The sequence below is a fragment of the Protomyctophum bolini genome (genome assembly GCF_963924005.1).
Source record: "Protomyctophum bolini genome assembly, chromosome: 19".
Taxonomy (NCBI): domain Eukaryota; kingdom Metazoa; phylum Chordata; class Actinopteri; order Myctophiformes; family Myctophidae; genus Protomyctophum; species Protomyctophum bolini.
In genome coordinates, this window is record NC_137880.1 from 23,350,287 (window position 1) to 23,372,208 (window position 21,922).

The following is a 21,922-nucleotide window of genomic DNA, read 5'->3' on the forward strand; positions in this document are numbered from 1 at the left end:
AAATGCCGCAAGTGTAACTTGTAGAGGAGAAGTCAAAATGATACAGAGGGGAATTCGTCCAAGCCAAAAGACAAATTAATGTGGTCATCACTGTAGCTAGTTTAAGCTTGCGAACAGTTTGCTGCAGACAGTGTCAATATCATTACAGATGTAGATGTGATACACAGTAGCAAATATGTGTATCTATTTCCCACAGTTAGAATGAGCACATTGGTGTGAAAAGTTGATGGCTAGACATTTCAATGAGATTGAAAGGAAGATTGAATGGAAGCTAAACAAGTACACAGTGATATATGTATTTGGCAGTCTGTAAATCCCGCTACCACAATTGTTAGTACTAGACTCTTCCAGGAAATAAAACGTCTGGGTTTCCGAGGCTAGTACTAGACTGACTTTAGCTGCCCAAAAGTTCTGATGTTGTAAATATAGGCCTATTGTATTTTTTTCCATGCTTTTTTAAAAAGATATTATTTTTAATATCTGAGCTTCCTTCGGTGTGAACGCATTTAGAGGCACAAAAATGCACATGCAGTTATGAATGGCAAATAAAAGTGTGCTACTTCCATTAACACTCATTATCGTCCACATTACCATTCCAACCACACAGACATGGACATGAAGATTATTATAACGTCTTTCCCCGTTTCAAATAACATACCAGATGGCATCTTTAGCACTAGAAAGAGATGTTGGGGGGGGGGGGGAACACAGTGTTATTTCAAATGCATGAGTGTTCTTGAGAATGTCCAACAAGATTATACTGTTACAAAATAAAACAAGACATTGTATTATCATCCTGGATCAGCAGCTAGATGCATACAGTAGATACCAATTAAATAAAGGATAAACCAAAATGCACATCATATAATATAAAAAATACAATAAGACAGTGGTTCTCAAAGTGGGGTCCAGGGACCCTCAGGGTTCAAATGGACCATTACAGGTCCATGACTGTGAGAGTCAGAGAATTTCACACAGTAAAAAATCACCCCTGTGTGAAGTGAGGGGAGCAATATATACATCATTTATGACGTAATTATCAAACAAAACAAACCCATGTCAATGGCTTTTTAATGTTTGTTTAAGGAAAAACAAACCTGTACATAGGAGGGGCTAGCGCCACTCAAAAAATCAAAATAAAGCAGTCTTTCGTGAAGTTGGTAACAGAGCTGAAAATGTAGGAGGGGAGGGAAAGGAGGCGTGGTTTGCTTACAGGTGCGCTCGGTTCCCATCAGATCCTCGCTTTCCGATTCATCAGGGTAGATGGCAGTTACAGTGACATCATAGGGAGTATCCGGGTCCAGGTTCTCCAGAACATGGCTGGTTTCATCGTGGTTCAGAATGGCCTGGTGGAGCGCATCAGAAAGACAAAAAGGAAGGAAAAATAGTAGCAGTGCTAATAAAGAACAATTTCCCCAGGCACACACTGGATATTGTCAGGTGGTGATTTATTGAAATTGAATGAGTAGACATTTGCTACTTTTCCTTCAGTGCAACTTAAAATCAGTAGGCGTCTTACAGTATGCTCAGTTGTATACTCGCCAGAGTTGAACAGAACAAAGGCCTGATTGCACATGATGGGGACTAGGAAACAACTTGAGACTGATCTCAGCCTTTGATTACCTGGATTGGCTGACTAATGCCGGCTGCTTGGTTTGAATCCTGGTTTGAATCCTACACTATAGCCATGATAGCCAAAGTCATGCAAATGTTTTTTCTCTACAAGAGTTGTAACTTTGACTACATTACACTAGTGACATACATTTCTCACATGGCATAAGTGTTGTATAAAATATAAAGATCGGATCGGGAAAAATCGGTATCGGCATGTCTCAAAATCAAATGATCGGAATCGGATCGGGAGCAAAAAACGTGATCAGGTCATCCCTAATCACAATGTCTTTGGTTCAAATCTGGCCCACATCTAACCCGACTCCGCCAGATTGTGGCAGTATTGAGTTCACAAGTTCCCTCCTCCTACCTGCATCTGGTCTCACTCAAGCAGAAACGATGAACCCGAAGCAGCGGGACAAAAGGTTGTAGTCCTGTTAGGTTGTGTTTACATTTGCGCCGTGGCATAACTTCAATACGTCACCAGTCTCACGTTGATCCCGCCTCTAGCGGCCCCATACGGCCGCATATCGCTCCGATCAGCATTTGATCGGAGTACGTACATCTTCTCTGCCCAAGACCAGATGGGAGCAGGAGGAGGAACTCACTACTGCCACTATCTGGCGGAGTCAGGTTAGCCCACATCATCACCCCCACTCTTTTTCTACCTGGGTCTATTCTATTCTATTATTTTAGACTTTTGTGTCATGCATAACAAAACCACTACCATCATGAATCAAGGCAATAATTTCAACCTACGTATTGGAAATTGTTTTCTCCCTTCTTGGTCCAGCCGATGCGGTAGAGGGCCACATCCGGGGCTCCGTGCTCCCAGGTGGCTCGGAAGGAGGTCTGGGTCACCTCAGATAAGCTCAGGTCCTGAGGGGCCGGAACAACATCTGCTCACATGTTTGAAAACAAGAAGGGAGGTGGCGGGAAGGGAGGGAGGGAGGGAAGGTGATTATGAGGAAGGCTTGAGAGATGAGCTAAGAGCGTTTAACCAGAGTGCCTGCTGCTTCACATGTGACGAGTATTTATCTAAAAGTGCTTTTAAGTGCAAAACACAACATGCGAGAATGTTCAAAACAAGTTCACCTGGGATTAATGATGAGCAGAGCCCCATATAGTAAATGATTGCACGTTAAATCACACATGCACACGTGCATGCATTGGTCCATGACATGTGCAATGAAAGCTCAACTTGTCCTCTGGGCTTGAAGACGTTAGTGTTTGATTGTTGAGGAAGGGAAGTGATGTCACTGCGCTCATAAAACGCTCGTCACATTATGGTCTTTGTACAGGACTCTTCATTTACCGTTGTTGTTGTAATTCATCCACTGAAAGTGCTACGTAACACGAAACATCTGTGACTGTGGGTGTAATTAAGTCAGGTGGAGTAATAACGGATCCGAACCTGTGAAATCCTTTTCAAGCTGTATAGCACTGGTTTTCATATCAAGGCCCATTATTTATTCGGCATTTGAGCCACATACCACCATTTGATGAGATTTAGCATCTCAGACTCAAACCAAACAAAACAAGTCAAAAAGATGACAAAAATATATATAGCCTATATGTTTTTTTGTTATTTTGCTTTTTGGATAGGATATTGTCCACAATTTCATGCTGTAGTGATGTGTGGTGCCATAGGAGAGGCAAACGATCAAAATAACAATTCTTCTACATTCCCTAAAACAAAACCTCTTCTAAATTAAGTAATGTATATGATTAACAATATTTTTACTCTTTTAGGGGTAATTTGGTTTCATTTCACGCCCTCAAGAGTTAAAGATCTATTAGGGTCCTTGGACCACTGGTTGAAAACCACAGGTATATACAACTGAAAACAGAACAGCCTTGCTGGAGAAAATGTGGCCACAAGGAAGCGGGCCACGCTCATATTTTCTGGTCTTGTCCTAAAATTCAGAAATACTGGCAGGATATTCACTCCACTTTGGAGACCATTCTGTGTTTTGAGATACCTCTGTCTGTTTCTTTTCTACTGTTGGGAAATATCCCTGAAGAGTTTCTAACACATGATAAATATTTAATCAAGATCCTCTTAGCATCAAGTAAAAAAGCAATCACACGACGCTGGTACCAACAGGACCCACCAATGATAGATCAATGGATGGACATTATTGAGGAACTGTATTCTATGGAAAAACTAACATTCATACTGAGACTACAAGAGGATAAATTCTATAAAAATGGGAAAAGTGGAATCTCTTCTCTCAACCTAGCGATATTGCAATAGAATTTCATTGAATGTTTATTGTAATATGAAAAATGCAGCCTTTTTTTCTTTTTCTTTCCCGTATTGTCTTGTTAGTTGAGTTTTTGTTTGTGTCTGTTCTTCCTTCAATAAAAATGGAAAGTGAGAAAGTGGAAAGTGAAAAAAAACAAAACACAGGTATATAATAATTGTCACAAAGAAATCTTGTATCTCCATACTTAAAGGGCAAGACCACTCATTTTCAACATTTTACTATGTCATATACCTTTGAGCTGTTGTGTGGCAATAATTTAAAAAAGTCCCCCATTCTGTGTTTCCTAGAACTGGAGGTCTGAAAAAATCATTAATGATTTTTTTTTCAGACCTACAGTGACGATTTCCAAACATTGACTTTAGGTGTCAAACACATTTGTTTTTTTGTTATTAAAGGGAAGCGATGACATTCGAACCTGTGATGGCCTGTCCCAGCATGGGGCGTCCAGGTCCTACGGCATAGACGGGTGTGACGGCCACGTCATACTCCTGCTGAGAGATCAGGCCGTCCAGATCCAACGAGGTGATGTCACCATTCACTTCAGTCTGCAACATGTGACACATTCAGGAAAGGAATCTGTATTATTATAACATAATAACCATTACACTGCAGAATCCTGAGTCTTCGTTTAAGGCGAGACACCCCAGGTGAATAGGGAAAAAAAGTTAAATAATAGCTATCACAATGAAACTTCTCCAGTTGATTACTTATATTAAAACTAAGATTTTTTGTATTACAAGTTTTCTGAAATTATATGTTTAAATATGCAAATTAGGCATTATATGCGCTAATTTGCATACATTTCGGGACGATAAATCTGAAGATCGGATAAAGCCAGGTTCAAAATTATCATTTCATTTTGTTGACACATTAGAGACAAAGAAAATTACACATGGGATTTTTGATATCTCTAATTATCACTCCACAAATCAGAAAATAGTGTCAACAGGCATAAAAAACCCAATTTTCGGCATTTTTTTGGTATAAAATGTGATGTAAATCAGACTGTGAATGATATATCAACAAATCCATGTGTAAATGTCTGCGGAATATAGTTATGAATAAGACTGGAAAGTTTGGTGTATGTGAGTTCAACTGAAGTGGAGATTCTTTGTCCCAAGTATGAGGAAAACTCATTTTGAGAAAACGGCCTTTAAAGGGGGAGTGTCAAAGCCCGAGATTAACATTGCTGATAAGGTACATCACGTGGTCTGAATGAAAACAGTTTCAAACGACACGTGACTATATCTCAGGCTCTGACGTGACCTAGCATCTAGCCGAGCTGAGTGGCTAGCGCACAAAGGCTAGTGGTTTTGAGGTAACCTTTTGCGTCAGACTAGGTGAAAGTGTAATCAAAAAAATTATTTTATTGCTCGGAAATGTTCCTTACAATGACATTGAGTTGTTGCACTGAACTGAACTGAGCTGTTGCATAATCGCAATTTCGCGTGACTAGTCCGTCTGAAGCCCACCACACACCGGCTGCGAAGTCCCCCGTGTGTGCGAGAGAGAGAGAGACCGCCCCTATATCGGTGTGTGTGTGTGTGTGTGTGTGTGTGTGTGAGAGAGAGAGAGAGAGAGAGAGAGAGAGAGCGAGCGTGTGTGTGTGTGTGTGTGTGTGTGTGTGTGTGTGTGTGTGTGTGTGTGTGTGAGAGAGAGAGAGAGAGAGAGAGAGGTGGAGTAGTCACAGGCAGTGGTTACGTGAAGCTCCAGGGCTCCGTGAGCCCTGTTCAGCACTTAGCCGGCTGAGGGCGTGTCAGCGGGGGGGAGACAGATAGACAAGATGGGTACGATGGAACCCGTCGCGCGGAATTGCGATTATGCAACAGTTTTCCCTAAAACTTGGACGTCAACTCGGTGTCATTCTGGCGAGTTTTTTGTAGCAAAAAAGTAATTTTTCCACCAAACTTTTACCCAGCTATGAGGCTGAAGGTGGCCTCAAAACCACTAGCATGAGTTGATAGCCACCAGGAACGCTAACTCGCAGAGCCCAGAGCCGCTCTGACATTTAGACCAGATACAAGATCAATTTCATTGGTCAAATTGAGCTGGCCCGACTTTACGTCACAATCTAGATGCTAGCGTTAATAGCCTTAATAGCTTCCCGAGGGGCGTGACATACCCGCTTTAAAGATTTGTATTGTAAAATTCCAAAACGTTTTATTTGAAGCCACTATTTTGAGACAAAATATCTCATCCAAACCTTGGCAACAACATATAATGGCATATATCATTGGAAAGGTCTGGACCTCAAGCTGACTGTGGTCTGATCCAAATATGGTCACTTCCTTTGTACCAACAACCAATCATGAAAATAGAGATGGTGGCTTTTCACCCCGAAAAACGAGCTGTCATTGGCTAAAATAAACTATCCAACTAAACATCTAAATCTGTATTTTTAATGTGTATTTTGCTTTAGTTTGAAAGAAAACATGTTTAGGAAGCAAAATAGCAAAAAAAAAAAAAAAAGGAAAATCATGATTTCACCTGGGGTGTCTCACCTTAAATCTGAGTGTACAAATGGACCTTTAATACTTGCAGGATTTTACTGAGTAGATATGATATATTGGTGCACTAAATATTTGGGCTCAAATAAGAGTTTGGAGACAATCAACATTTAGAAAACATTTTGAGGAATAACTATTTGCAGCTATATTTGTTGTCAATTTAACCAATCCTCATGGGTACACGTTGTATGCTCTCTGAGGTAAATGAAATGAACACCAGCGTGTTGGTTAACAAAATGTCAATTTCCTCATATATATATATACACACACACACACAGCATATATTCTCAATTCATTGTGCATAAAGTAAAGAATTTAAAACCAAAAGTATATGCAGTCCATACTTGGTCTGGGCTACTTTTGAACAAATAATTTCATCAATGGGCCGTGGCATGGAAGTGATGCCTGTGGCATTGTTGAGGTGTTATGGAAGCCCAGGTTTGTTGACACTTATGGATTAAAAAAACACTTTTAGTGGATTGTTTGATTTTCAAATGCTGTATGCCATAATCATCAAGATTAAAGCAAATTAATTGAGAATATATGAAAGTTTCACTTTTACGGAAGAAAAATTACTTTTTTTGAGAAGAAGTTAAAAGCAGAAAAAAGAAGTTCTCGCTAGACATCATTCACATGTAAGGACTCTCTTAAGCCAGGAGGCTTACGTAGAAGAGGAACTACCGTGGGGCATAAATCATGTTTAACATCTCTTGACCTACACATATATCACAACTTCTTAGATGAAGTAGAAAACGGTTGATATACTGCAGCGATGAGCTTAGTCATGCGTTTGTTCTTCTCGGTTGCATGAATCTACAGTAGCGCAGGCTTAAGCTTTTGGAAGACATAAATTCATCGAAAAGCAATCCTGGAGGGAGTGGATCTGGGTTTGACAAGTTCTGGAGACTTCTCGCAGGTGTCCTGTACAGACACCTTCGGCTGTCTCTGGGTCCCAGACTGTTTGGCTTTTTCGCCGACATCCCTGTGAAATATTACGAGGATGGAGTGACACGGCTGTGATCTAAACAGGCTGGAGGATGACGGTTGGAGACAGCCCTCCGCTGCCAGCAGACGAATTTTCCCATAATCCTCTGCCAAGGAAGCTAAGCTCCCCCTCCACTTTGAGAAGGGTTATAACTCTTTAGTCTTGACTTGTCACCCGTCCCAGAACAAACAAGATACCGAAGACTGCCGAGTAAAACAACCAAAAATGTTAGCCTTATAAAGTCTGCACCATGCTTTTAGCTGGCTTTATTGGTGACGTCACAAACAATCGGAAGATTTTCCAACATGTCTAACGTAGAAAGCCGTCAATCCACAGACTGCTCTTAGAAAGTCAGCCTTTTGGTAAAATGGAGAAGGTCCAGGTGAATATGTCATTGTAATGCTTAATTCATAGTCCTTCTTACCATGGTGAAACTTGGCATGCATACGACGCATTACCAGCTATTTTTTGGCACTGAGCTGAGTGAAAGTAAAAGTGGTTAATAAGTGTTAAGACTGACCTCTTTGAGGTCTCCTTCATCGGGCTTGTAGGTGATGATATACTTGAGGACAGCGCCCGGTGCAGCATCCCAGTTGAGCTTCATGGCACTGTGGGTAACATCTCTGATCCTGAGTTTCCCAGCAGGAGGCATAGGCACTGGTGGGGAAGGGTTGACAATTACTGGACATTCTCTAGACCAGTGATACTTGACCTTTTTTTTGTTTTGTATTTTTTGTTCAAGGACCCCCAGTTTACATTTGGCCACAGACAGCCAACTTCTCAGTGTCCCCTGGGGGACCCCAGACCCCACGTCAAGAAGCAGGGGTCACAGCTACAGTTGTTACCAGAACAAGTTTGATGATCCTAAACTATGGAACAGACACATTGATGCTGCGGCATATTTATCGTATTTCAGCTGATCTCATCTCAACCCTCACCGGTTAAACTCATCACAACCACTTCGCTCTCCCTGTAACGCTCCACCACCTTCTCTTCCAATGGATGCTAGTGAAGATATAATATTAATAATAATGGATTTTATTTATAATGCACCTTACATTCGCAAGAATCTCAAAGTGCTACTATGCAGCCATATCTTATTATTGCTGGCGGCGAGTCAGTTAATGTTTTAGTGGCTTTGTGACACCGCGTGTGTCAGAGGAGACACGTGGTTGTCCACACTCCACAGCCTAGGCAGGGGGTTGGCAGTGACTATAATACTGTACATACAGTATGGGGTTAAAAACACACATTCAAAAAACCCTGCTAAATAACGACCATGAAAAATCTGCACGGTCACATGAGGAAGTTATTAAAAGCCTCTAAGACAGCGAGCCAAAAGTCATTAAATAAATGAAACATTGATGTTACTTTGTTATAAAGGGCTGTCTCATTAGCTGAAATGTTTTTCACTGCATCTGTTTAGTTTCCCTAAAAAAGAAAAAAAATCCATATATAAGATATTTAAAAATGTGACACGGAACGTTACGAAATCAATGCTGGCGCGAATGTCAAATGCACTGTTGAATATTAGTCACGTTGTCAGGGTATCTTAAGATCCTTTTATATAATCCAGTCACATTCTTGACAGGGCAAGCATCTGTACAGTGGAAATACTGAGGAATAAGATAAACAATGTTTCCTTTAAAATACAGACAAACGTACGCACTTTTATCCATTCCAACGCCTGATTTATACTTGCTTGCATATCGTGTCGCACACCAAAAATAGCTGATCTGTTTTCCAATGCGCTAGACCGGCGCAGTCTAAATCAACCCTAAAAGTCTCCACTTACTACTGTATGTATGTGTCAATGCTGCATCTAGATGTAGATGCAGCAGCAGAGGTTAATTTTGGACCTGCAAGGGCTCCATTTGTACACTCTCATAGTTACACACACGTAAGGGTCCATTTGGAACCCCTCAAGGAACCCAGAAGGGTCTGTAGACTCCACAATAAGAATCATTGGGATAAAATAATTAAACAAATAATTCACATTATAGACATGCGCACACTGTACACAGTACAATTCTCAGTGTTAAATTTATATGATCTCGAAGTCAAATTAAGGCTGCAAGTTCCAACGTGGGAGACCAGATTTCTAGCGCTCCTTTTAGGACATAATCCCCAGACTAGACATAATGGCAAGGTGACATATTTCACTTCCTCCTTGAGGGGGGTTTCCTGGGGGTCCCCAGAAGGGGGTTCGGTATCTAAATACATTGTCAATTTACGGGGGTCCTTGGCTTGGAAACGTTTAAGAACCATTGATACACAATATAGACCAAGGCGTATACCGGTAATACGTACAGGTGATTCCTGTCCCCTCCTGGGGGTCGGAGGCAGCCTCTCCGTGCAGCGCGTACAGAGTGATGGCGTAGGCCGTGTTGGGGCTCAGCTGGACCAGCTGCACAACGTCCACATCTCCCACGCGCACCTACACAGCAGCAGGAGACATGGGATGAGAGGGGAACATGTGATGAGGAAGCGCAGTCTTGTCAGGGCTGAATGGTTAATGTATGATTTGTAATAATAGTAAAAGTACAATATTTGCCTCTGAGATGAGTAGTGGAGTAGAAGTAAAAGTACTGGAATTGGGAAATTAGAAATACCCAAGTAAAGTAAAAGAAATACCTATTTAGGTACAGTACTTGAGTAAATGTACTTAGTTACTTTACACCACTGGCGAACACCTGGTGAACTCGTAAAGCCCTTCAGTGTTATTGGGTCGATCGGTTTCTAAAACACGTTCTGAAAAACAAAACAAAACTTTGTGGGTTTGACGGAACTGTCGGAGTAGGGGTGCACGCATGCAGGAGGTCAAAGAGAAGTGTGTGCCGTTCCCATCTTCAACCGCTTGAGAGGCATCCTAACCAGATGCCCACTAACTGCTAAGCTGACTCCTTTCCAGGCGAAGAAGCAGCGACTCTACTCCGAGTCTCTCTCGCGTGACTGAACTTCTCACCCTATCTCTAAGGGAGATGCCAGCCACCCGTCGAAGAAAACTCATTTTGGCCGATTGTATTCGCGACCTTATTCTTTCGGTCATGTCTTTTATGACCATAGGTGAGAGTAGGAGCCGTACAGAGAGCTTTGCCTTCTGGCTTCGTCAAAACAGTTTGCAGACTCTGTTCGCAAAGGGCCTACAGCCCTGATCTTCCAGTCGTCTGACTGAACGCATTCACACACCAAGTGGCTGTAAAGACCTTTTTTTTATACACGTTTGTTACATATTTGTGCATGTGTATGCTCTCAGTGTTGGACTGATATTAAGGATTCTCTGAAGCATTTAGCCGTCTCTCTTTAGTCTCATGATCTACCTGAAAAACAGACTTGAGATTAAAAACGAAACGCAGTGGCAATAAAATACTTCAATTTCAAGTCTGGGTAATTCTTCTTTCACCAGGTTAAAACATATAGCATGTGTCGAACTTTCAGCTTTGCTTTCGATCATCCCGATGACTTCAGGCCATGAGCTAATCCTTCCCATTACACAGAGTGTCCGAGGGGTCTGGCTTTTGTAGACCTTGCCTGAACACTACTGTAAAAGTGCACTTCCTGCTCTGTGTGCAGCACCACTCATGGCATTGCCATCTGGAACCAGTGAGGCGTCGGCCAGCAGAAGCGTTGGCTAGCATCGGCCTTATAAAAAAATCAATGTGGAAATGCTGAGCGTGCAGATCAAGGTGTGCACGTTGGTGTGTGTGCATGCGTGTGTGTGTGTGTACTTCTATTAGTATACTTGTGTGGGCCAAATGTCCCCGCAAGTTCTAGTAGAATTTCAGAAATAGACATTGTGAGGGCCATTTTCCAGGTCCTGGAAATAAAAATGGTTGTTGGTTAAATTAAGGCTTAAGTTACTTTTAACTACCGGTACTTAGTTGTGCGATGACCCCCCAAAATAGCCCATCTACAACTACACGTGAGTTTACAGATTGGGTTTGTAGATCTATTTTGGGTGCATGACACTCGCACAATTATTAATCTCAGACTTGAGGGTTAATGGTTAAAAAGGTGGTAAGAATTTATGACATTTCTGTATAGTAATGTGTGTGCGTGTGTACAATATGTGTCCTTTGATGGGCACGTGTGCACACGTGGATGTGTTCTTGTGCATTATTGCAGGTGCAATCATGCATGTTTCTGGATTGTGCCCACGTGTGCATTTCTGTGAGTGTGTGTGCACACGCATGCATGTGTGTACTGTGTATGCAGCCTTGTGCAGATCCTTGTGCGTACAGTATGTGCATGTGTGCAACCTCCAGGATGCGAACCCAGGTCTCGCGTATGGGAAGGGACACTGGAATCAAACATCTTATCCAATAGTGACTAGTCTAAAGGGGAATTCTCCTTTTGCAGGGACATATTAGGCTACATTGCAGTATTGATACTACAGTAGATTGCAGTATTGATACTTTTACTTAGGTACAACATTTGAGTACTTTTTCCACCACTGATCACCTCTTCATCCACCCCAGGCTGAGTGGCATTGAGTGCTTTATAGAATGTAGAGCACCATAATTATGCATGCATGACTCTCACCTCTTCTTCCACCCCAGGCTGAGTAGCATTGAGGGCTTTGTAGAGCACCATATATCCAGTGGCTCCCTCTGCCTTCTCCCAGAGCACGCGCATGGTCGTCATGGTTTCATCGGACACGCTCATCTCCGTCACCGATGGCAGAGGCACTGTGGGGAAGAGGATTCACACACGGTTCAGAGGTGAAACGGTTTACCGAACTTTAATAGATTTTTTTTTTTATCGATAAGTTGATAAAATAATCGATTTAGTAATCGATCCATATTATTGCACGACACAATTGCCCGGCTAAGTATAAAATAATGGTCAAGTTTATTGGTCTGGATCCAGGCTAAACTAACAAAATACAGTATACTGGTATACTTTGTGGTATCACACGTGTGAACTGAGCGGTGCAAGCTGTGTGTGTGTGTGTGTGTGTGTGTGTGTGTGTGTGCGCACGTGCGTGGGTGTGACCCGAATACGACCTCAATTAGCTGACTGCTTAGTGTGACTGGCCCGGCTGCACAACAGTGTGTGACCCCAATGCGACCCCAAACATTTGCAGTGGTCAATAGGTCGTACGACAGACAGACAGACAGACAGACAGACAGACAGACAGAGCCCTTTATTGGAGCGGTGTGCACTGCTCAAAAATGTGTTTAACTGGTGTCCACAACAATAGCCAAAAAGTACTGTTCTACCCCACCATCCTTACCGCAGTCTACCTTGTCAGAAATGTAAGGCGAATTTACTTTGTCCAATGACAATTTCCAGGAAATATAAATGACTCATCTTTACTTCCTGTCTAACTTCTCGACCACTCACTCACTATAAGATTAACGTTCATAGATCTTCAGCTTGCACTTTGCAAGACTTTCTGGATAAGAATGTCTATACTGTAAATTGTAGATGTCACTTTGTTACCACTTATGTACATTAGCTTGTTAACTGGATTTATGGCTGTATTAGTGGTGAGAACAGTAGACTACTGTGCGTGTGTAAATATAACTAATGTCCTGTCATGTTATTGCCTTCCAATTTTGGAGGCAGATTCTGAAAAGCCTTCTAAATCCTGACCTAGGTTTTCTGAAAAAAAGGCCCAGAATGGGTTAAGCAGATCATGCCTGGTTGATATGGTGATAACCTTTGACTGAATAATTATATATTTGTATAAGTGATATTGGGGGCAGCGGTGGCCTAAAGGTTAGAGAAGCGTGCTTGTAGCTGAAATCTGTGTGGTAAAGTGACTGACCAAAACTCACGCCTCCACCAATCACAGTTGAAGTGCCCTTGAGCAAGACATTGAACCACCAACTGCTCCAGTCTAGCTGCTTAGTGGCCAACAGTATACGAACAAGTGGTTACACTGGACAGTTCCCAGGTTTTAATGTGGGTGTGGGTGTGCCTGTGCGATTGTGCAGGGCGTGTGCCTGTGTGATGGTGCAGGGCTGAAAAAGAAAAAGCCTAACCTGGGTAAATAAAGCAAAAATAAAGAAATAAAGTAGTATACTGTAATATCTCTCCAAAGGGAACCCAAGGTCACACTATTCCTACAGTATAGTATGGAGCAGCTCCATGGCCACCACTAGAATAATTGGTGTGAAAGAGCACACTCGCTCATTCATCATACCTGGCTGGGATAAACATGTTTTACCAAGACCAATAACCTGAAAACACCGTTTTTAAAAGACTATAGCAACCCCTCCTACCTCGTGCCAGTGAGCGAGCCACATTAACATTACAGGCGGTGGTTAAAGACATTCCGACCTATAACACAGTGTTAGTTTACAAGAGGGTAAAGAAAAAGCCATGATGGCAGCGTCCAACAACGAGGACAAACAAAACACTCGTTTATGATGATGACAGTGGAGAAATGGCTACTGCATGTTTGCCGTAAAAGAAAACCAGTCACACATTTAAGGACAAATAAAGGAGACATTAAAAGGACAAACGAGCAAATAAAAATCACTTACGGGTGTGCACTTAAGGCCATTAAATGATTAACCAGTTTACTTAAGATACACGCAATGACCGCAAAGTTGGGACACAATGCTTAACAGCTCTTTATGACTTGGCACTCTCAGATTTAACATTTCCCGTTCTGGCTTCAGATGGGAATCGACTCAGTGTTGCATCATGGGAATCAGGGGATTGTGTGTGTTTTATCAGTTCTCGACCATAAGATCACACAAAAGACACCCTGCAGTAAGTAAACAAGGATGTTGAGCTAGACTCACACACAGGAAAAAGCAAATAAACATGCTCCATCAACGTATCTAAAACAGTCTAAATGAGTGATGAATATAATGTTGTTTATGTCAAAAAAAGGAAGGGGAAAAAACGAAAATAATGAAAGTCAAAGAGCTTTCCCACAACACAGGGAGATTCTGCCGAGGACTGATGTTAGACGAGTGATGCTAGTCTCTCTTTAATCGAGGTCTTCTGTCTCCCCAAAGGGCATCCTGTGTTTTGAGAATCTTACAGCTTGCATGGTCTAACTTACTGTGCATGTAAACAGAATCAATCAAGTTCTCTGTGTGTGTACGTGTGTGTGTGTGTGTGTGTGTGTGTGTGTGTGTGTGTGTGTGTGTGTGTGTGTGTGTGTGTGTGTGTGTGTGTGTGTGTGTGTGCGCGCGTACGTGCGTGTGTGCCAGTGATAGCGGTTAAAGCAGATGTAGAATTAAATCCAAACAGAGAACTTTCCTCACGTTCTCTACCGTTTCATCTTTCCTATGGTGTCGCAGTGTGGATCTCTCCAGCACAATGAAAACCCTCAGTGTTAATTTAACCCTGAGAGTGTACAAATCGCTTACAGGTTCATTTGGTTACATTTTGTACACAGTTTCAAATGGATAAATGGACACCGAGGAGGAAGACACAGCTGCCAAGTTAGCCAGGTGGGAACCATGTGAACTCAGACACTGTTTTTGGAGGTAATTAACATTAATCCTAGTGAAGGCTAATTATGGGATTAAAGGTATAACGAGTGGGATTTATCAGTTGAGATTTGTAAACACCGCATTCACATCTGCACAAAGACATTAATTCCCAACGCTCAGCATGTTTTTTTTTCTTCTTTTTTTTCGCTACTTCCAGTGATCAATGGATTTATTGGATTATGGTAATCAAATTACGGTAAGAAAACGGGTTGTCCAGAACTGCCCTTTAAGATTGATTATAGACTAATGCTTGCTGAGACTTATTGAACAAACGAACACTTATCTTACAACAGATCTGTGTACGCCTGCCTGCCTGACTGCTCGCCCGCCCGCCCGCCCGCCCGCCCACTCGCCGTCCGTCTGTAGTTTACGTCTCGAGAACTGTCCGACCTTACAGTACAGGTGCTTTTATTGAACTAAGAGTAAGACTTGCAGGTGGTCGTATTGAAATAAAGTAAGACTTACAGGTGGTTTCTATGCCTTTCAGAGGCTCGCTGGTCTCCTCCCCGACCACTGAGAACACGGTGACAGTGTACTCTGTCAGTGGGATCAGGCTCGTCAGCACTACCGTGGTCTCTGTACCATCCACCATTAGCTATAGGACAGAAGAGAAGGCAGTGGTTAGAATCCACATGAACGTTATGTTATCCTCACGAACATATGGGGGGCGGGGGGGGGGGGTGGGGTGGACTGAACCTATCTAACATCTACATCTGTATCCATATCCAACCCAAATAAATAAATGTATTAACATTTCAACTCATAACCACGCTGGGCTTCAGTGTCAAACGGGTTAGAGGAAGTAATCAATCACCCTGTGATGTATTTGTTATAAGTAAGTAATTCAGAGAGGCTCATTGTCGGTATCAGCCAGGGAGTCTATCCCCATTTCAATGCGCTAGACCTCTGGGAGATGGAATGCTGAGGTGGAGCGCAACACCTACCATCAGCTCTCAGCACAACATCAAGCCTGAGTTTCCCGGACACTCTCTCATTTGTTATGGTATCCATAAGAATATCATTCTTCAATCATTTCCCCAAGGAGAGTTGGTGCAAAAACGGAATTAGAGCGTTTATGACCTATCTATACTTTTATATGAACTAACCACTATGCTTCCCTCCTTCCACTGTCTGAGACTGGGTTTAACCATTTGTGACTCTTTTTGATACAGAGACAGTCATGGCAGCAAGATCCTAACTGTTCAGTAGAGGAGAAAAACATTTTTCTTTCTCTTCAAAATGAGTTAATAGCACAGGCAGACATACTAGAGCATGTCTGAAATAGAGCTGAAATCGACATGTAAATATTAAATAAATGCTTAAACATGTAGCTAGGTGTAATGTTAGAGTCCACAGAAGTGGACCTTTCAAGCCTGCTTTCTCAACTCGCCAAGACATTACTCTGAAAAACTGGTGGGTCAAACTGAACAACCAATATGTCAATTTGAATCTATGATTCCCTGCTTTCACATGACATGAAAAAACAAAAAAATTCAATGACAGCCTCGGTCAGAAACGGTCACATTTATAAAACATATATACCGGTACCTTTCAGATTTACTGTACAAGATCACAACATGTTGCAACTTGCAACACCTGCACATAGAAACACACAGACAGACACACCTGGGAGCTGACCAGTACAACCTCAGTCTTATACTATGGAACTATGGAATGCACTTCCCATTACAATCAGAACTGCAGATTCACTCCCAACTATTCAGACTCCATCTTAGCCCATAGCACTTGCCGTAGTACTTGCCCTGGCCTCGACCTCCTACAGACGTATATTTATGTAGGCATAGCACTCTATAGTGTATATACATATAGTTTCCTTAGATAGATATTCCACTGGTTCTTAAGCTTACGTAGGATTCATGATGACTTTTTTATGTTTTGATGCATCACCATGTTTTTTGTTCTTGCTTACTGTAAATCGCTCTGCGCCTGCTAAATGCCTGAATTGTAAATTATACTGTTGACCACTAAGCCGCTCCACTGGAGGAGTTGGGGGTTCAGTGCCTTGCTCAAGGGCACTTCAGCGGTGTTGGGTGAGTGATGACCAATCACTTCCAGAAGCTACTACTGTGGAAGGGTTATCATGTATTCATTTACTTGTATTGATCCTATAAACAATTTAATATAGGTCTAGTTTTTCCCACCAATTTTGGAGCTCTGGCTCATGGACTAAGAACCAAAAAGAACTGAACCGGTTCCCATTGGGAACCAACCGGTGGAAAGGGGGTCTCTGAGAGTTCTGTTTTCCACAGTGGTACTTCTTACAGTAGATTAAAAATCAAACCTACCAACTATTGGGGCACACATTTAGGAAATGTGAAACAAAACACATCTGCATGCAGACACACAGACAGACGTCTTGGTTTGAAAATGGGATATAGAGAACCTAGAAAATTGATGGTTATTAGATTTGTAATCAGTTGTGTAAGTTCCATGGCTGGCAAAAAATACATTCAAAAGGAGCCATGTATAATCTGGGCCGATGTTTATCACCCAGTTGCCCGGGATCCAAAAGTGTTATGGCAGGGTTTTGGGACAAATAATTATCTTACTATTGTGCTATTGAATACTATTTTGTTTGGGCATTTAATGTAAGGCAAAGGTTTTCTTGTAGATCTTCTGTTATCACTACTTTTGCGTGTGCTATTCATTGTATTAATTCAAGTATTAAATCGGGTATATATGAAGAAGAAAAAAAGACAACAAGACAGTGTCGAAATTAAGCAAAAGCATTGTGCTTTGGGAAGTTAGGAAGGAAGGAAGGAAGGAAAAGATTGATAACCTGCTGAGTAGGTCCTCCGGGCATGCGCATGTACTCCACACGATACTTGTCCACGGGGCCATCCGGCGCGGTCCAGGTGGCACGGAATGAGTGGTGGGTCACCTCCGAGGTCACCAGTTTGGTAGGAGGATCTGCTCCTACTGGAGGGGGGAGGGAGAGAGAGAGAGAGAGAGAGAGAGAGAGAGAGAGAGAGAGAGAGAGAGAGAGAAGAGAAGCCAAAATGTGTGTGATCTGACAAGTCAAAGTATTTCACACAGTGAACAATGCCGCCACAAATCTGCCCCCTCTCCCTGGCTAGAGGGGGCAACTGTTGCTCCCTATGTCTATATATTTTCAGCACACTTGACTAAAGCCTTCTCTTATTGATTCAATCTGTCAATTCCGTCAAGTGTTCAAAATATTTTTTCCCCCTTCCTTTGCATTGTAAATCACCGCGTGATGTCTGCTCAAACTGATTTATACATGCAATTTTACGTTTACTTCCAACCTCACAGTATTCCATCAGCTACTTGGAGCTCTGTTTCTTCATAATATCGCTCAGCGGGCTGAATTAGTCAAGGGGTGTCAGACCAAAATGCTTGAGATAATATCCGCTTGGCTTGGGTTTTATCTTTACTGGCTCTTATCGGTTGCCAAGTCAAGCTGATCTTCTTGGTATTCTCTACCGCCTATTACTAAAGCCGTCTACTGACCGGGGTTAAAGGAACCGTTTCTTCTCGTCTGAAGACTCTAATCTTAAAGGGCCCGTTGCCTAGTAGTCATTAATCAAAAGTGATGTCATATTCATGGAGCGAAGAGATGTATAACCGCAGACTACAACAGTATCTCCACACGCCTTTCTCAATCTAAATGGTAAATTTATAGCGCCTTTATCCAAGGCGCTTTACAGAGATTGTTTCACCCATTCACACACCGATGCCGGAGGAAACTAGTTGCCCACCAGTGTTGCAGGTAGGGATGGAGCCCGAAAATCGTGTCCATTTCAAACCCGGTTCGGTATTTATTGAGACTTGAGTATCAATAAGCTTTTGGCTTGTCAAGCCTGTTATCGGGCATAGCGTGGATTAGTTTGCTACTAACACAGCACAGCACAAGGGCTGCCAAACTTGTTGTTGTTTTTCTTATTTTTTCGCCACCCTCTCTTCGAAGATAAACTGGGCAAGCTCTCTAAACTGACACTGCCACAGTTAGGGGGGGCGAGATGCGACGGGTGGCCGTGGTTGCGTTATGGTTGCGCCGTGGAAGTATGGTGGAACGGGTGAAAAAGTTTTGGTTACATTAAAAAGACAAGAGGGGAGCGCTAAATGCAATAATGTAGCAGTTGTTAACTTAATTAGTACATGCACGAAAGGGAACATTTCAACAATGCATAGGCATCTGTCAATAATGCATTGCACCGTACCCAAATGCAATACCTTTGCATGTCTGTACCGAGTCGAAACGATACGGGAGTCGTCAGCTGCTGCAAGCGGAATGACCGTCCTTTTCCAACCAAGACATTTGGTGTGTGCTGCCCAGCATTGCCATTATTTATAATCCAATTCATAATACTTTTGGGAAACTCAAATCTCCCTCCCTGCCATATAGAGTTCTACGGTAATTGTGATTAATTGTGCGACTTTGCTGACTTCTCAGTCTATCGCAAGGCAGATCTACAAGCTCACAACGCGGTGCAACCAGACGCAGTGTGAGCTTGTAGATTGGCTATTTTTGATGCGTGACACTGTCGTACGATGACGTATGTGTGTGTGTGTGTGTGTGTGTGTGTGTGTGTGTGAGAGAGAGACACACACACATCATGACATACATACTCACAAATGGGTTTAACTGGCCAGTAAAAATAAGGTTCTGTTCAGAATGTATTGTCTCCAAGCTTTCCACAAAATAATAGCAAATACTCAATAGTGGGCTCAATAAGGACCCAGCTCGATAAGCCTGCTCGATATTGGTGATCGTTATCAATACAAATTTACGAGCTCCATTTTAGTTGCGGGTGACAATTTAGCCGATCTACAATCGAGCGGCTATAAGTCATATATCGGTTTTAGTAATATTAACACCTCTGGTAGCTCCAGTCCATTGCCATTACAGCATCTGTCTATGGTGTGTTAGAACTGCGATTACCAGAGTTTAGTTTGAAAAAAACAAAACACAAAAGTATTCGGTCCCAATGCAGAGGACATTAAAAACTGTATGTATTCACTTTAAAACAAATTATTAATACATTTCTGGTATATATCCATATGCCGGGGCACTATATATTATTATTACTATAATATTGTCTAGATAAGTTGTCAAAAAAAGAAAACAAATTCATGTGATTATTGTGAAAAATTATATCAAAGAAAGACGATATAAAAAATCACTTTTGTTTAATTAAAAACCGTAAACAGTATCCCATTCACAGACCTTAAGCACATACACCCTAGCTTTACCTATTTTGTAGCGAACATTCAGCAAAAATAGCCCATCTACAAGCTCAAGCTCAAGTTGTGAGCATGTACCGTAGATGGGCTATTTTCGGGTTAAGATATTTAGTTTATACGGAAAAGGATGGGGCCTGGGGGACTCTAATTTACTAAACACATTTGTTAATTACTAGTTAATTAGTGAAGGCTTGGCCTACCTGCACCGCCCCTGACGCTGTTGCAGAGGTTGTTAGTGAGGTCGTCCACGATGTCCATCATGAAGGAGAAGTCGTTGACGTTGTACATGTGAATACTGTCCGGGTCTGTGGCGATGGACCGCAGCTCGTTCTCGTCTGCGTTCTTCACACCTGAAACACAGTGGTGGCATCACCGTAAAATAAATGGTAAATGGTGCATTTATATACTTTTATCTAAGGAGCTTTAGATAGATTGTGCATTACATTTACCCATTCACACACACATTCATACACCGATGACAGAGGAAACCATGCAAGGCACCAACCTGCTCATCGGGAGCAAGTAAGGGGTCAGCGTCTTGCTCAAGGACACTTGGACACTAACTCTGGGGGAGGCCGGGATCCGGCCTTTCTACCAGCCACTTTACCCCTGAACCACTGCTGCCGTCATCATCGACTCGGGGCTTAACCATAATGATTCCCTGCATCCATATTCTGGAGTTTACATTTAATAGCTCACGCGTCACGTTGCCAGCTTTTAGCTATTTGGTGTATATGGAAAACAAGAATTGGTTAAATCAATTAATTACCTGCTGATTGTTATTATCTGCGGGGGTCTGCTATAACTGCCTCTGTGTCAGTTTCAGCGCAGTAGTTTAGGTAGGAACCAAAGTTCTCTAAGGTGGAACTATTGTGTTCTCAGTGAAAACTAGACCTATATTAAATTGTTTATACGATCAATACACGTAAATTAATACATGGTAAGGGCCGATTCATACTCCTATTTTAGAGCCGAATAAAAGTCGGTTTGGCTCTGTAGAGCCTACAATGTGACATCATTTGAGGTTCGGGGGGGGGGGGGCTCTTCGGTGCTACTGAAAATTTCTGACGAGCCACAATCATTTCGGCACTACAGCGCCGAAACAGCGGTAAAATAGGAGTATGAATCGGCCCTAACCCTTCCACAGTAGTAGCTTTTTCATATTTGTGATTATTTTGCATATGTTCCTACATAATGCTTAATTTGCATAATAAAATAAGTCCTTGTCTTCGTGTAAGTACTCAATATAGATATGGTTTTTTCCACCCATTTCCTAATTAACGTTCCAATTTTGGAAAGACAACTTTACACCAACATATTTGTACAGGCTTTCCTGGGGATAAAAAAGGTCCTGCAAGTATGTAAACTGTGAGACACTACTTACCAATGGCATAGAGCTCAATGCCCCGGTCTCTCAGTTTCTGGGAGTTGAAGACAATCTCGTCCTGGGACTTTCCGTCAGTGATTAGGACGCCGATTTTACGTGAGTTAGGACGCATTCCCACGTTCTCCTGAAAGTTGCTGTTGAGGATGAAGCTCAGTGCCATGCCTGCATAGAGTAACAAGGAGAAATGACATATGTGAGATGTGAGATGTTGGGTGATTGTTTGGGTGTTGTGCTACTTGGGTGTTCCAGGTGAGGTTTACTGCATCAACAAAATGGGGATCAAGGTGTACTAATCCTCCAACAGCTTCTGGGCGTATGCTCACAGTATGGTCTTGATTTTAATATAAAATACAACGCTAAGAAAAGTAAAATAATGATTACCCAAAGTAGGGAAGACAGACATTCAGTCTTTCCTGAATTCCATCTGGCTGGCACTGGCCTTAGTGTGTGCAGCGAGATCACTTATTTGGGCCATA

At 42.2% G+C, this 21,922-nt stretch overlaps 1 protein-coding gene across 17 annotated transcripts in view; it reads right to left on the bottom strand.

The window, feature by feature from the left end:
• Positions 1 to 21,922, bottom strand: part of col12a1b (collagen, type XII, alpha 1b) — a 151,982-nt gene that overhangs the window by 86,739 nt on the left and 43,321 nt on the right. For 9 of the 17 annotated variants that reach the window (XM_080791248.1, XM_080791250.1, XM_080791247.1 and 6 more), the window contains exons 20-30: positions 21,444 to 21,608; positions 20,260 to 20,409; positions 17,634 to 17,773; positions 15,299 to 15,428; positions 11,916 to 12,061; positions 9,684 to 9,810; positions 7,894 to 8,030; positions 4,297 to 4,426; positions 2,371 to 2,510; positions 1,214 to 1,346; positions 659 to 676 (exon numbers count right to left, since the gene is read on the bottom strand). In XM_080791248.1, coding sequence (XP_080647374.1) covers positions 659 to 676; positions 1,214 to 1,346; positions 2,371 to 2,510; positions 4,297 to 4,426; positions 7,894 to 8,030; positions 9,684 to 9,810; positions 11,916 to 12,061; positions 15,299 to 15,428; positions 17,634 to 17,773; positions 20,260 to 20,409; positions 21,444 to 21,608 — 1,416 coding nt within the window. The remainder of the gene's footprint in view (positions 1 to 658; positions 677 to 1,213; positions 1,347 to 2,370; positions 2,511 to 4,296; positions 4,427 to 7,893; positions 8,031 to 9,683; positions 9,811 to 11,915; positions 12,062 to 15,298; positions 15,429 to 17,633; positions 17,774 to 20,259; positions 20,410 to 21,443; positions 21,609 to 21,922) is intronic. The other 8 variants (XM_080791249.1, XM_080791238.1, XM_080791240.1 and 5 more) reach the window with 3 other exon arrangements.